This window comes from Globicephala melas, chromosome 4 (genome assembly GCF_963455315.2).
Source record: "Globicephala melas chromosome 4, mGloMel1.2, whole genome shotgun sequence".
In the NCBI taxonomy this organism is placed as follows: Eukaryota; Metazoa; Chordata; class Mammalia; order Artiodactyla; family Delphinidae; genus Globicephala; species Globicephala melas.
In genome coordinates, this window is record NC_083317.1 from 12317883 (window position 1) to 12332088 (window position 14206).

At 40.1% G+C, this 14206-nt stretch overlaps 1 protein-coding gene across 12 annotated transcripts in view; it reads left to right on the top strand.

The window, feature by feature from the left end:
* SYNJ1 (synaptojanin 1) overlaps positions 1-9862 on the top strand; it is an 89120-nt gene extending 79258 nt beyond the window's left edge. For 5 of the 12 annotated variants that reach the window (XM_060297842.1, XM_060297846.1, XM_060297848.1 and 2 more), the window contains 4 exons: positions 396-504; positions 764-957; positions 4342-4365; positions 6824-6960. In XM_060297842.1, coding sequence (XP_060153825.1) covers positions 396-504; positions 764-957; positions 4342-4362 — 324 coding nt within the window. In that variant the 3' untranslated portion in view covers positions 4363-4365; positions 6824-6960. Of the gene's footprint in view, positions 1-395; positions 505-763; positions 958-4341; positions 4369-6823 lie in introns of those variants that run through there. The other 7 variants (XM_060297836.1, XM_060297838.1, XM_060297837.1 and 4 more) reach the window with 3 other exon arrangements.
* The last annotated feature ends 4344 nt before the right edge of the window (positions 9863-14206 follow it).

Genomic DNA, 14206 nt, shown 5'->3' on the forward strand with positions numbered 1-14206 from the left:
GCACAGGATGAAGAGCACGGCCCTGCAGCGGGTCAGACCTGAGTCTGGCTCCTGGCTCTACTTTCTAGCTCTGTGGCTTTGGGAAAGTTGTATACATTTGTTCATCTTCATTTATAATAGAGATGATAAAAGAATACCTACCTCTGAGGGCCATTTGGACAATGAAATGGAAATGCCTCCACAGTGCTTAATTAACACAGCGCCTGGCACATAGTAAACGGTGGAAAATAAAAAGGAAGATTTTTAAAACTTGTGACGATGTGGCTATAAATAAAGAGCCATTAAAATGACAAGAGGCTGAGGAAATGAGATGAGATGCAAAAGCAAATATTTTCACCAAATCTTATCTGTTGAAAATAAGTAAATATCTCAACGGTTACGTTTTCCATTTTTAGATCATTCCACCCCGTGCCGGGGTGATCAGCGCCCCCCAGAGCCATGCTCGGGTGTCTGCTGGAAGACTGACTCCTGAAAGCCAAAGCAAACCATCAGAAGTACTGAAAGGTACGCCCTGTATTAGAAACAGCAGTGCCGTTCTGTATTCTTTCCCTTTTTCTTTTTCTTTTCCTTTCTGCAGTGTCTCGCTTTTTACAACTTACTTGAATTGGGAGAGCCTTGTGTCTTTCTTTATGCCACAAGAAATGAGGCTGCTTGGGGCCAGGGGTGGGCGGGACAGGGACTAGAATCCCTTACATTTCACTAAAGGAAGGATAGAAAGTGGTTTTCTAGAAAACACCTAACATCTGGAAATGACTTTTTTTAGGGCCGGCTGTTCTTCCTGAACCACTGAAGCCTCAGGCCGCCCCTCCTGTGCAGCCTTCTCTGGCCCCGCCGGTTCAGCAGATGCGGGAGCCTCTTGTCCCGGTGGCCACACCTATGCCTCAGTCTGCCCCGCAGCCGCCCCCTCGGAGCAGGTCGTCCCACAGCTTGCCTTCTGAGCCTTCAGTGCAGCCGCAGGTAAGTCCTGCCAGCCGGCAGAAGATCATCTGGACGCTTCTGTGAGGGTTTGGGCTTATTTTTTGTTTTGTTTTGTTTTTCTGTTTTTCTTTTTTTACTGAGGTATATTTGATGCCTTTGGTATAGTCTTTGAACATACTTATTTTAATTATTAGCTTAAGAAATAAACAAATATGAGATTCACTTTTAACAAATGTTTGTCTTTTGGTAGACAAACATTTAATCGCATGTTCAGATATGACTTCAACAGGCGAATGTCATTGGACATCTCAAACCAGTCACACAGCAGATGCATGGTTTGGCTGTTTGAGGTTTGGGGTTTCTGTCTGTCTGTCTAACCTGTGGCCTGGATCAAGGGTTCTCAGAGAGTGACCCTAGATTAGGGATCTTTAAGGAATTCCAGGCAGCTCCCAGGCTGTTTTATCTTGTTAATGTTTAAAGTGTTGGTGACTTTCTGGGTTTTTTATGCATAATTTACTTTGGATAGTTAATGAATTAGGATGGACAATAATAATTTATTTTCTTATTGCTCACAGTTAATAAGTTTTGGCTTTTACATCCTGGAGAGAGAGGCAGTCAGATCACTCCTGACCACTGGCAGTCAAGTTAATTTCCAGTAACGCTCTTATTCCTCCTGATGCCACACAGCTAGCTCTTTTCCGTGGTGGAGTCAGCACTGGGCTTCCTCAGGGATCTCTAGCAGTTACAGACACTATTGGATCAGTTTAGAAGTTTTGGGCGTGCAGCAGCAGGCTTATTCACCAAAGTGAAAACCATCAAAATAATGTTATCTCATGAGTGTCACACAGAAAACAGTGCCATTGCACTGTTGAGGATGCTGAAGATGTATAATAATTGTAGAAATCCTTCCAACAATAAATATCTATTATTTTCTCTCTGCCAATCGGCTTTTAGTGTATCATGAATTTTTCTTCTCATTTTCTTGTGAGGTGTACTATTGTATTTTTTTTTTAATGTAATTGGAGGGCAAGAAACTTTCAAAGTAGCCGTATCTTAGAGCTTTGTATTGCTGTTTTAGGACAGAAAGTGATCATGAGTTTCATAGTAAAAGTGAACCCTGATTCCTAAAACTCTATAAATGTTTTCAGTATTGAAAGTAGGTATGGTACTCTGAACAACTTCAGAAAGGACACACTTCAGGTAAGGTTGCAATTCTCAGTAGAAAGTCATCTGTGACACAGAAGTACTACAGGATGAGTATTCCAATGACTGCCATGTGTCATTTTCTTAGGTCATTTTTCAGCTTGTTTTGCTTTCTGATTTTCATTGGAGTGGGTGCGGTAATCTGGTGGCAGGCAGCAAGCCCATGCTTTGTGTGTGGCTCAGTAGATTGTGTTCTTGACTCTTGTATTCTGTTCATCAAAACTATGAAAGATGTTTGTTTTAAACCTTCTTTTTGCCTCAATCACCGATACCAAATTCCTCTGCACATTATATACACAGACTTTTCTTTTGGGGGAGTGGGATCTTGTTCATGTCTTTGTGACTGTCTTTGTGAAGGATCACAAAGTGGTTAGTTTCCTCCTTGGAGCTTACAACGCTGAGGGGCCGGAAGGAAAGGGAAGTATTTTACCTTTTGTGCCTTTTGAACTTTGAACCATAAGAATAATACCTATTCAAAAAATAATAGACATTTAAAATTTTTAAAATCTTCTGTAGTGGCTATAAGTTGAAAAGGATGGGATAGTAAAATATGACATTTGTTATTTTGGTAATAATATGAAATAGTCTTAGAATTGAACACTTAGTAATTTTTACAAGTCTTTATCAATTCTGCCAAAAATCTACAAGGTATTTAAAACATAAAAACACACATGACCCAGCTTTACTTTTTATAACTATTTAAGTGTCCTTTGATTCGATAATTCTATATAGAAAAGATTCTTCTAATTCATATGATTATACCACATGTTATATATCCTTTACAAAATGTGAAAATGCCTCACCTATCTGACTTCCAACATCTTAGTCATCTGATTATCAGCTAAAAAGCAGAAGTCAGGAATCCAATGAGAAGTAAAATATTAGCATCGTGGCTATACTGTCAGCGTGATTGCTGCCAGTGAGGGAAGAGGGCAAGTGGAACACCTCAGCATTCCGGATCAACTGAATTCCATCCCTGTGTATCTTAGTATAGACCCATTCCTGTGTCCTGTCCTGTGCCAAAGCTGATACATCAGGACCATCAGGAAAGCTTAAATTCAGGAGTCTCATGTTTCGTAGGCAGGAAACTCTAGTAATACTTAATACTTAAGTAATACTTAATACTTAAGTAATACTTAAATTGTCAAAGAGAGTTTTGGTATTTTAAAATAAGGTGAGCTTTAAATATTGAGGAAGATTTGCTCAAACTGTTCCTTGAGAATACTGTAAGTTTTAAAAGTACTGCTATATTATGAAAAGATTATGATTTCATTTTTAAACAACAAAAAGAGGATCCAGTTTCTTACCTTGTTGTACCTTCCAGCTCATAAATTATGAAGTGAATTAATGATAGTATCACCCTTCAGAAAACCTGAGTAATATAGAACAAGCCTGGATCCTGACCATTTGTTAAATACCATTTTTCACTTTTTTGCAAAGTGATGCCATTTTGTACATTTTCTCTAATGGTGATAAACCCACAGACTATCTTAAGGCTGTGTCCTACTCTTCTTGGGCTGCCATAACAAAATACCATAAACTGGGTGGCTCAAACAGTAGAAATTTGTTTTCTCACAGTTCTGGAGGCTGGAAGTCTGAGATCAAGATGCCGCCGTGGTTGGGTTCTGGGCTGTTTTCCTGGCTTGCAGACAGCTGCCTTCTTGCTGTGTGCTCACATGGCCTTTCCTCAGTGCTTGCACGAGGAGAAAAAGAGCAAGCCCTCTGGTGTGTCTCCGCCTAAGGGTGCTAATTCCATCGTGAGGGCCCCACTCCCATGACCTCATCTAACCCCAGTTACCTCCCAAAGGCCCCATCTCCAAAGACCATCACTTTGCAGGTTAGGGCTTTCAACATATGAATTTGGGGTGGGGGGAGACACAAACATTTCATCCATAACAGGCTGCTTCAAATATTTTAGAGCTTCCAAACCCTATTCGGAATATTATTTTTGGAAAAATCACTTTGAACTAGTTAGTAATCAACCTCAGACAAAATTAAGTTTGAACACTAATTCAACAATACATTTTTCATTCTAAATGACAGAAGAAATTGGAATTGTCTCTTGGTCTTATGCTATGACCTGCAAATATCACTGCTCTTGGATTTTGTATATAATATAGAAATAAAAGTATTTTGAAGGCTGAATTGTTAGGGTTGTTGGTTGGTCTCCGATTGTCCTCCTAACTCTTTCCTTTGATGTCTGTGTTCCTTTTCTCAAAGCAGGAGCAACCATCAGGGTAACAGGTATTGGATTATTTCTCAATCTTATATGTGCTTTTCATCTGTCTTAGCACATTAGATGTATGAGTCTTTCGCTTCATACATCTAAATTTTCACTCATTTTAAAAACCACCTGTCCACATTAATAAATTCTATTATCATACCATAAAACCTTTTTTTCTTAGTATTTTGAATTTTTAGGAACCATTTTAGTTCTTGCTAATGCTTTCCCATTTTTTTTTTGCTTTGTTTTTTACAAAAATTAACAAGACTAAGAAGTTTAACTTCAAGAAGGTAAGCTTTAGGTATATAGAAGTGTATTTGGCAAAACCAAAAAGGTTCTTGGTTTTAACAATGGCATAATTACATAAATACAAAATTCAATTTTTTTTCTTAGATTTCTTTTGGGAAATTAAAAAAAATAATTTTAGTAGCACAATTCTTTTTCATAAGGAAGAATTGATGATTTACAAAGATGAAAGTTAACGTAGCAGGATTGTTTAAGGGCCTTTCCAACACCCTTCTCTGTAAAAATACCATCGTCATTAATGTCAAGTCATCACAAATCCTGCTTAGATATATATAAATTAATTCCAATGTAATGAATGATGGTGTGGCTCTCATTATAATTTCAAGTCTGATTGGGCAAAATGATCCTGTTCCTATCAAATTACCCTTTAAATTATTTTGAAAGAAAATATTTTAATATATGAAAATAAAGATATTTAAATGTCTAGCATTTATTTGGCAAGGGCCTACTATTCTAAGCTGTGCAAGCATAAACGTCTTACCTGTAATGTCTGTGTCGTGGACCCTTGTATCTACCATGGGAGAATTGGGGCCCAGGCCCAATCAAGTACTTCTGTTTTGTTATATGAACCATAAATAATCCAGACATTATTGGTAATGTAGAGCTAATTGTAATTTTATGACGTCTGTAATAAAGTTGTCTCTCAAGTACTTTAATACACTTAGAATACAGTTTAGAATCTGTGACATGTTTACTCTTCAATTTTGTACAAATTTATTGCCACATTAAGTTTAAAGAAAAACATATTTGTTTATTCAATTATAAAGTATGTTCTAGATCAGTTGAATAAAACAGATACAGAGAGTGATTCACTTACGAAGTTATCCACACTGTTTCCTTTTGCAAATGAACAGCCTTCCCTATTCTTAAGCACCAAGTTACTGTTTCATAAGATGCAGTTACATTTTATTGGGACTGCTGCTCTTTTTTTCAACATATTTCATGAATGTTTAGTTATTTGTTTAACAACGATCTAAATTCATTTTGGGTCATGCTCTGTTTTGTTACGTTGCAAGTCTTGAGCTAAAATTCTCCCTCCCCTGTCCTTTTCAACCCAAAGGTTTGTTTCCTTACCTTTAATTTGACATAAATATCCAAGTCATCTACCTAGTTTTAATAATTATGTAGGGTTTTGAAAATTATTAAAATGAAGTTCCTGATGAGCCAGTTTTCTTATAAGGCCAGGTCCCCAGTTCTGTTACCCATAGGGAAAGTTGGCCGTGCTCAGTCCCACAGCCATGCTCCACTCCAGCCAGCTTCTTTGTGAAGTAGGCACACAGGGCAGATTTTTCATGACTGTGAAGTAATTCCGACCCCTCCTCCTGCCAGTAACAGTGCACAGCCAACTCTGTCACGTAGAGAGGACTGTGCACCCTCTGGGCACAGCTTCATTTTGGTTTAAGAATTAATATACCAAATAGAAAATGGGACTTCCCCCACCACCCCGTTTTAAACAGTCATTGCATTTGATTGTTAACAAACGTATCCATTTTGGAACATTTTTACAAGATGAAGGAAGGTCAATTAAGGAGTACCGTTATGTTACTCACAGCGTTTATCCTGCAAAGGAGAACCTACATTAAAAAGCAAAGAATACTTTGGAAATTCATTTGTCCAAGTAGAAAAGGAAAAGATGTATTGTTTTCAGCTGGTGAATACAAATATACTAATAAAATTAATTTTCATCCATAAAGTTGAATTTCCATATTTAAATCTCAATGAAAATATATTTAAAAGAACAGTGAAACCACATCATCATCATAGATGGGTGCTGGAAGTTTATTTATAGAGATTTCGCGTAAGTTCTAAAGATGGATTTCTTCAGTTTGTGTGAACATCTGATAGTACTGGGCATGAGCAAGACTGGTCTGCTAATTCTGTGCAGTTCCCCATTTTACTGTCTCAATACTTGCATGGATAAAATAAGCTCAGTTTAATAGAAGGACTTATTTATTCAGTAGCGAGTTTTTACAAAATAATACTTTAGCTGTTATCTTACTTAAACCACCAGAGTAACAAGCCACGCAAAGCTGCTTTTTATTTCCTAAATTCGTATACTTCCCCACCCCCACCCCCGAAAATGAGGAATAACTGAGACAGGAAGAATAGGGGGTATTCAAAGTAAGTATATTGCTTTTTGGTTGATTATTCAGTGCTCGCTCTCTTCTCCAGGTAAAAACAAACGGGGTCTCCGCCATCAGACTGGACTCGCCATTAAAGACCGACCCATTTGAAGACCTGTCTTTGAACCTGCTTGCTGTATCAAAGGCTCAGCCATCTGTTCAAACCCCAAACCCAAAGGGGTTGATTCCATTGCCTTCTGCAACCCCAAGTAACATGAATACTTTGAGTTCTGTAAGCTGCATGCCGACAATACCTCCAATTCCAGCCCGGAGTAAATCCCAGGAAAACACACGATGTTCTCCAAACCCATTCACTGAGAGCTCGAGCAGCACAAATCCTTTCACCGACAGGACTGCCGCTCCCAGAAACCCCTTTAGAGCTGAATCTCAAGAATCAGAGGCCACTTCGTGGTTCTCCAGAGAAGAGCCCCTTGCTCAGAGTCCTTTCCCTTCTCTGCAGCCTCTCAGACAGAACAGTAGCAAGCCTTCATCTTCACTGGATGGCTTTGAGGACAGTTTTGGTCCGCAGGGCCCACCCACACTAAAAAGCAGCAACCCAAAAGGATGGGTAACCTTCGAGGAAGAAGAGGACTTCGGTGTGACAGGAAAGTCAAGGCCCACTTGTCCAGACCTACTGGGTCATCAGCCGAGTTCGTCTTCTGGCTCCAAGGTGACCCTTAGTGATGACTGGAATAAAGGTACCAGTGTCTCTTTCTGTGTGTTGCCAGCAAGAAGACCACCTCCGCCTCCTGTCCCTCTGCTCCCACCTGGCACCACCCCTCCAGCAGACCCTTTCACAGCCTTGGCCTCTAAGGCATCACCCACGCTAGACTTTACAGAAAGATAATGTTATACAGTAGAAAGCAGTTGTTTTTATAGTTTTGGCAGGGTAGAGCCAAAAGAATTGGGCATTCGTTATTCATTATGTGCAATAAGTAATTGTTAAGTGCACTGATGTTGTCATGAAATACCACTATTTAATGTGTACAAAGTTGGAATATGTGTATATTGGAAATAAGGAAAAATCTTTCTCATTATTAACTGGAATTCTGGTGTGTTTCTGTTTGGATAAATAAGAGAGAGTAGAAGCCATAAAAAGTGCTTGAAACTACTTCAGAAAATAGTCCTTATTCAGAAATTCTTTGTCAGTCTCCTTTACAGAATCTCAAAAAGCTCAAACAACTTCTAGCTGACATTACTGCCAGCCCCTTTCTTACTTGTTAAAAATTGGTATTTATAAGTATTTATCAAAGAGCTGTCAAACTTATACTGAAACAGAATTTAAAAGGATATATATATATATACACACTGTGTGTATATATATATATACAGTAATTGTATGTGTATATATATATACAGTAATATGTATATATATATATACACACTTATATATTTGTAAAACGCATAATTTAAATTCTAAATCAGACCAAATTTTTACCTAAAAATTCGAACATAGTTCTTCTTTCAATATTTCATTATCTAAAGGATGGCTGAAAATGAAATTTGGATATTTCATTCCTTTTCTTTCTAAAACTAGAATGATCTCACTAGGGAACCAGAATCGACCACAGTTCCACACCCACCCCCGTCTGACACGCACACCGCGCACACCCTTGTTACCTGCCACGGCAGCACGTGTGCCGGCTTTTCCGGGGGAGGAGCTTCTTGCAGCCGGAAGCGGCGTAGTGTGTGGTTACAGTCGGTCACGTGGACCGACACCCCGGCCCTTTCAAAAAAGCACGCTGGCCCAGAAAGTCGGGAAAGCACGTGCCACCAAGCTCAGTGAAAAGCGTTAGAGCTCAACGTACGCGAAGGCATCCGCTGCCCACGGCCCTTGCGCGCTTCTCTTGCCGCCTCCGCTCTGGAAGTGGTGAGCGGGCCACAGGCGCCGCCCGGGGCGGAACTGGGATCTACTCCTTGTGTGTTCTCTCCCTCTCACGAACTACACGACACATCTGTGATGCTGCTTTACGTTTGTAGAGGCTACACCTCAAATTAGCTGTGGATTTTGTCTCCTGCACTGCCAATATGCAGCTGATCCTGCTTTAATTTTATGAAGACGTACACAGAATGTATACAGAATGTAGTATTTTGATACCATTGAGTAATCCTAATCAGAAAACTCCTTGAGCAATAGTTGTTTTGTTGTCAGTTTAAGATTACCTTTACCCATTATATTAACGTTCCTTTTATACAAAGAGTTGTATATGTCGACCTAAATTCCGTTGTCTGCATTTAACCTTTAAAGATGTGCATTAGCGGAATATCAGAAAAAAGAGTTCCTGGCTAAGAATACGTAAAATGTAAAAGCACAGCAAACTGCATCGCACTTAACCGCATAAAGCAAATCTGTTAGGAAAAAAGCACTTTTCTAAATACTCAAATGTTATCAGAATACTATGTTTATAAAAGTAACCCTCTCTCTATTAACAGCCAGGATTTGCTGTTAGAAATAACTCGTGAGTTTTATATTGTGCTTTTTGGGGGGGTTCTAATCATTTCAGCAGTAGTATATTTTAAACAGCAATATTACTATAGGCAGTGTGCTTCAAAATGTGAATTAACTTGTTGAAACTGTGGCTTTAACAAATCTATGTGATTAGTATATATGGTATTCAATATTTGCTCTCTATTAGCAAAATAATTCATTATAAACTTCACTAGTGCAGATTGCAGTTCTGTGAGCAATGTTTCCTATTGAATATAAACTACTGTCTAAAATATACATATCATGTAGCAGCTCAGCCTTTATCAGCAAATTCTACTTGGCAAGTTGCTGAAAAAGTACACAAAGTTATGAAAGTTAAAGGTCTGCTGCAAATAACTAGCCACTATTCTGTGTATTATTAAAATATTTACCAGTTCTGTTAAAAGCAGAGCAGAAGCTAGACACAGGATCTCTTTGTGAATTCTTCATTCTCTATAGTAGATTGCTGTTTATATGTAAGAATTTTATTGCTTATGTGGCATACAGTATTTATAACTATATACTTTATAGAAGTACAGTATTAAAGTCAGTGGTATGTAAACACTCTGTACATATCCTGTGAAATGTGCTCTCATATGAAATAAATATACCTGTCTTTACCATATTGACTCCTTTGCTCAAAAGGGAGGAATTTTTCTCAGCCGTTTTCCTTGAAGTTTATATATACAGGTTTGGTGACATTTGGGGATTAATTCTTGTTGTATAATTGGGTATTTTAATTCAAGGTCTTATTTTCATCCATTTCACTTCTCTATGTAATATTTCGGCTAAAAGTAAGAAGAAAGCTATTCTGAGATTACTAATCACCGTTAAGAAGCCATGCACTTATTCTGCAAGAGAGGCCCTGATGCAAAATCTTGTTGGCTCGAAAATAACACGTGAAGCATGAATGATGATTTTCTAACCCAGAGCAAGAGAAACAGCCTGGGGGGTCAAGGGGAGGCGCAGAAGGGAGACAGGTGCACGAGGAGTCAGGCGAAAGAAGAGACTGCCTTAAAAGACCCAAAGTCGGGGGCTTCCCTGGTGGCGCAGTGGTTGAGAGTCTGCCTGCTGATGCAGGGAACATGGGTTCGTGCCTCGGTCCAGGAAGATCCCACATGCCGCGGAGCGGCTGGGCCCGTGAGCCATGGCCGCTGGGCCTGCGCGTCCGGAGCCTGTGCTCCACAACGGGAGAGGCCACAACAGTGAGAGGCCCGCGTGCCGCAAAAAAAAAAAAAAGACCCAAAGTAAGAGACCGAGGCCAGTTGTTCCTGTGAGTATTGCCTTTTTTCAGATTGCCATTTAAAACAATAACCTTGATTCTTACATAGTTCAGTTATGTTCATTAACCTCTGATTAAGAAGTTACAGATACAGAATAATAGGCTTTGTAAAACCTTTTTATTTTAAGGTAAATTTGTATGCAGTTATAAGAAATAATACAGAGAGATCCCAGTTTCCCCAAACTGGGAAACTACCTTTTACCCAGTTTCCTTCAGTGGCAACATTTTGCAAAACTATAGTACACTACTACAACTAGGACATTCACATTGACACAAGACCTTCCCATCACCACAAAGATCCTTCATGTTGCCCCTTTCCTGCTTCCCTCCCATCCCATGCCCCTCTCCTGTGTCCTTAACTTCTGGCAACCACTAACCTACTCTCCATTTCTACAATTTTGCCACTTCAAGTGTTCCGTAAATGGAATCATGTGTAACCGTTTGGGATTGACCTTTTTTACTCCATAATTCCCTGGAGATTCATCTGGATTGCGTGTATCAATAGTTTGTTCCTTTTTATTGCTGTGTATATCAATAGTATTCCATGGTATGGATGTACCACAACTGGGTTAACCATTTGCCCACCCACTGAAGGACATCTGGGTTGTTCCAGTTTGGGGCTATTATAAATGAAGCTGCTATGAACATTCATCTCAGGTTTTTATGTGCACATAAGTTTTCTCTGGGATAAATGCCCAGGAGTGCAATTGCTGGGTCGTAGGGTGGTTGCATGCTTGGATTTTTTAGAACTGCCAGATTGTCTTCCAGAATGACTGTACCATTTAACATTCCCATTGGCAATTTACGAGTGATCCAGTTTCTCCTCATCCTTGCCTGCATTTGCTGCTGTTACTATTTTTTACTTTAGCCATTTTGGTAGTAAATATTTCATTGTGGCTTTGTGTTTCCCTAATAGCTAATGGTAGTGAACATATTTTCATGTGATATTTGCTATCTAACATCTTCTTTAGTGAAATATCTATTTGTGTCTTTTGTGCATTTCCTAAATTGCTTTTTTACTATAGTGTTTTGAGGGTCCTTTTTGTATGCTAGATGCTCTACCTCTGTTGGATATGTGGTTTGCACATATATCTCTCTGTCTGTAGCTTATCTTTTCAGCCTCTCCACATGATCTATAGCCAAGATCCTGAGCCCCGCAGGTCCACATTTACGGCATGGTGACCGACACAGGAAAACCAAACTCACAAACTCATGTATAAATCAAAATGCCAATTTATTAATGTTAGAAAAGTAAGTCTGATCACATGAAGATTTCGCGAACATGTGGAAATATGGGAACTCATACACTGTTGGCGAGAGGGCAAACTGGCACATCAGCTCTGGAGAGCAATTCAGCAACATCCAGTAAAGTTCCTGCATTCTATCACAACCAATTACACTTGGAGAGAAACTCTAAGACATGTGGAGCGGGATGTGCATTGTTTGTAATGGTGAAAACTAGAAAGAAACTAACCATCAAGAGGGGAATACAGTGACATATTCATAGTGGAATACTATACAGCGGTGAAGTGAATGAAATATTACTAAATCTCATTATGGAGCCATAAAGCAAGGTACAAAATAATACAGTATGACATTAGTTACATAAAATTTAAAACATGCAAAACAATATTCTCTATTCTTTACGGATACATATGTGTGTTAATGGTATATATATATATATATATATATATATATATATATATATATATATATATATAGCGGTATGCAGGCTTCTTACTGTTGTGGCCTCTCCCGTTGCAGAGCACGGTCTCCGGACACGCAGGCTCAGCGGCCATGGCTCATGGGCCCGGCCGCTCTGCGGCACGTGGGATCTTCCCGGACCGGGGCACGAACCCGTGTCCCCTGCATCGGCAGGCGGACTCTCAACCACTGCGCCACCAGGGAAGCCCAATGGTATTTAAAAAAAAATTTTTTTTTAAATACAGTAAAAATGTGCTCTTTTCCTCCCTGGCTACCTGTTATCTAGCAGCCATCATGAATGGCCCATTAGTTATTTGTACCAGAGTGTTCATCACTAATGCAGTGCTTCAGCAGATACAAATGGTCATAAGATGCCCTTTACCCTAGAAAGGCAACAGTACCTAAAATATTGAGACAATAAGCTAAAGTACACAAGACCACCCAGATATCATCTTTGTCTTCAGATTCAGAACCCACTTGGGTGGTGACAAGACAACAGGCTTTGGCATGATTTATGATCACTTAAACCACACTGAGAGGGCTTCCCTGGTGGCACGGTGGTTAAGAATCCGCCTGCCAATGCAGGGGACACGGGTTCAAGCCCTGACCCGGGAAGATCCCACATGCCGCGGAACAACAAAGGCCGTGCACCAAAACTACTGAGCCTGCGCTCTGTAGCCCGCAAGCCACAACTACTGAGCCCATGTGCCACACCTACCAAAGCCCAGGCACCTAGAGCCCGTGCTCCACAGCAAGAGAAGCCACTGCAATGAGAAGCCCGCGCCCCGCAATGAAGAGTAGCCCCCGCTCACCGCAACTGGAGAAAAGCCCGCGCGCAGCAATGAAGACCCAACGCAGCCAAAAATAAGTAAATAAATTTATAAAACAAAATAACCACACTGAGAGAAAGCTACGCACAAAATTTGTAAGACATGGACTGTATGAGAAGAAAAAGACCTAAAGAGAACACTGAAAGGAATGCAACGGAAGAGTAAAGTTAAGAGGACTACAAAGGCAAATATCAGTGCTGACAAAGGTTAAAGATGGTGCAAGGGCTCGACCTGTGACAGTCTGGCAGATTTTCCACCAGATATGTAGTTGATAACTACGTATTTAAATAAAACTGAGTGGCCAGTACAAACATGGGTTTTCTATACTTTTCATTCATTTTATATAATTAAAAAGTATACCTAGAGACCCTGTAGTACATGAGTGTGTGGATAAATGGTTCTCTCTACCTAGAAGGCTATACTATAAACCAAGTTTTTAAGCAGGAGTTGGCTTGATGGATATGCAGTTGGATTCAGGAGAAATAGGGGGATGATCTTACAGCCAGCAGTCAGGAGCTAAGTGACCACAGTAGGCCACTTTCTTCCTCTGGGGAAGAGAGACATTTGCCAATCTGACCAGTACTGCATGTTCCAGGGTCTGGGTGAACCCTGCCGCAACACTACTAGAGATGAAAACACATCTCTCCCTGGGCGCCATCCCGCTTCTATCCAGCGTCAGTCTAACGGTCTTCACATGAGGCTCTGGATTGGCTTTGGGCATTTCCAAGGCCTACAGTCACACACTTTCTCCACTCTGCCCCGGAACTTAAGGGTTTCAATGGAGGGAGGCAAAGTTTCAGGTACACAAAGTGGCAGGTGCTTGTAATATTCAATTTGCATTTGGCAATGGCCCTTCCAAGGAGATAACCAGGGATCGGGGCCTTGCACTATTTTAGCTTTGCTAGCGCCTCGTTATCAAGGCCTCAGTACAAATGTCACCCAAGGAATGCCTGAAGGCTTAAGGCATTCCCTGACCATCCAATCTAAAAAGCCAGTCACCCTGTTCTGTTTTTATATCTATTTGAATTTGCCGTATCCGTTTTTGTTTTCTCTTTGTCACTTACACTGAATATAAGCTCCATGAAAGCAGTGACCCTCAATCTGCCTCCCTGTCACCGGCGCCCGGAAGGAAGCACCGAACCCGATTGC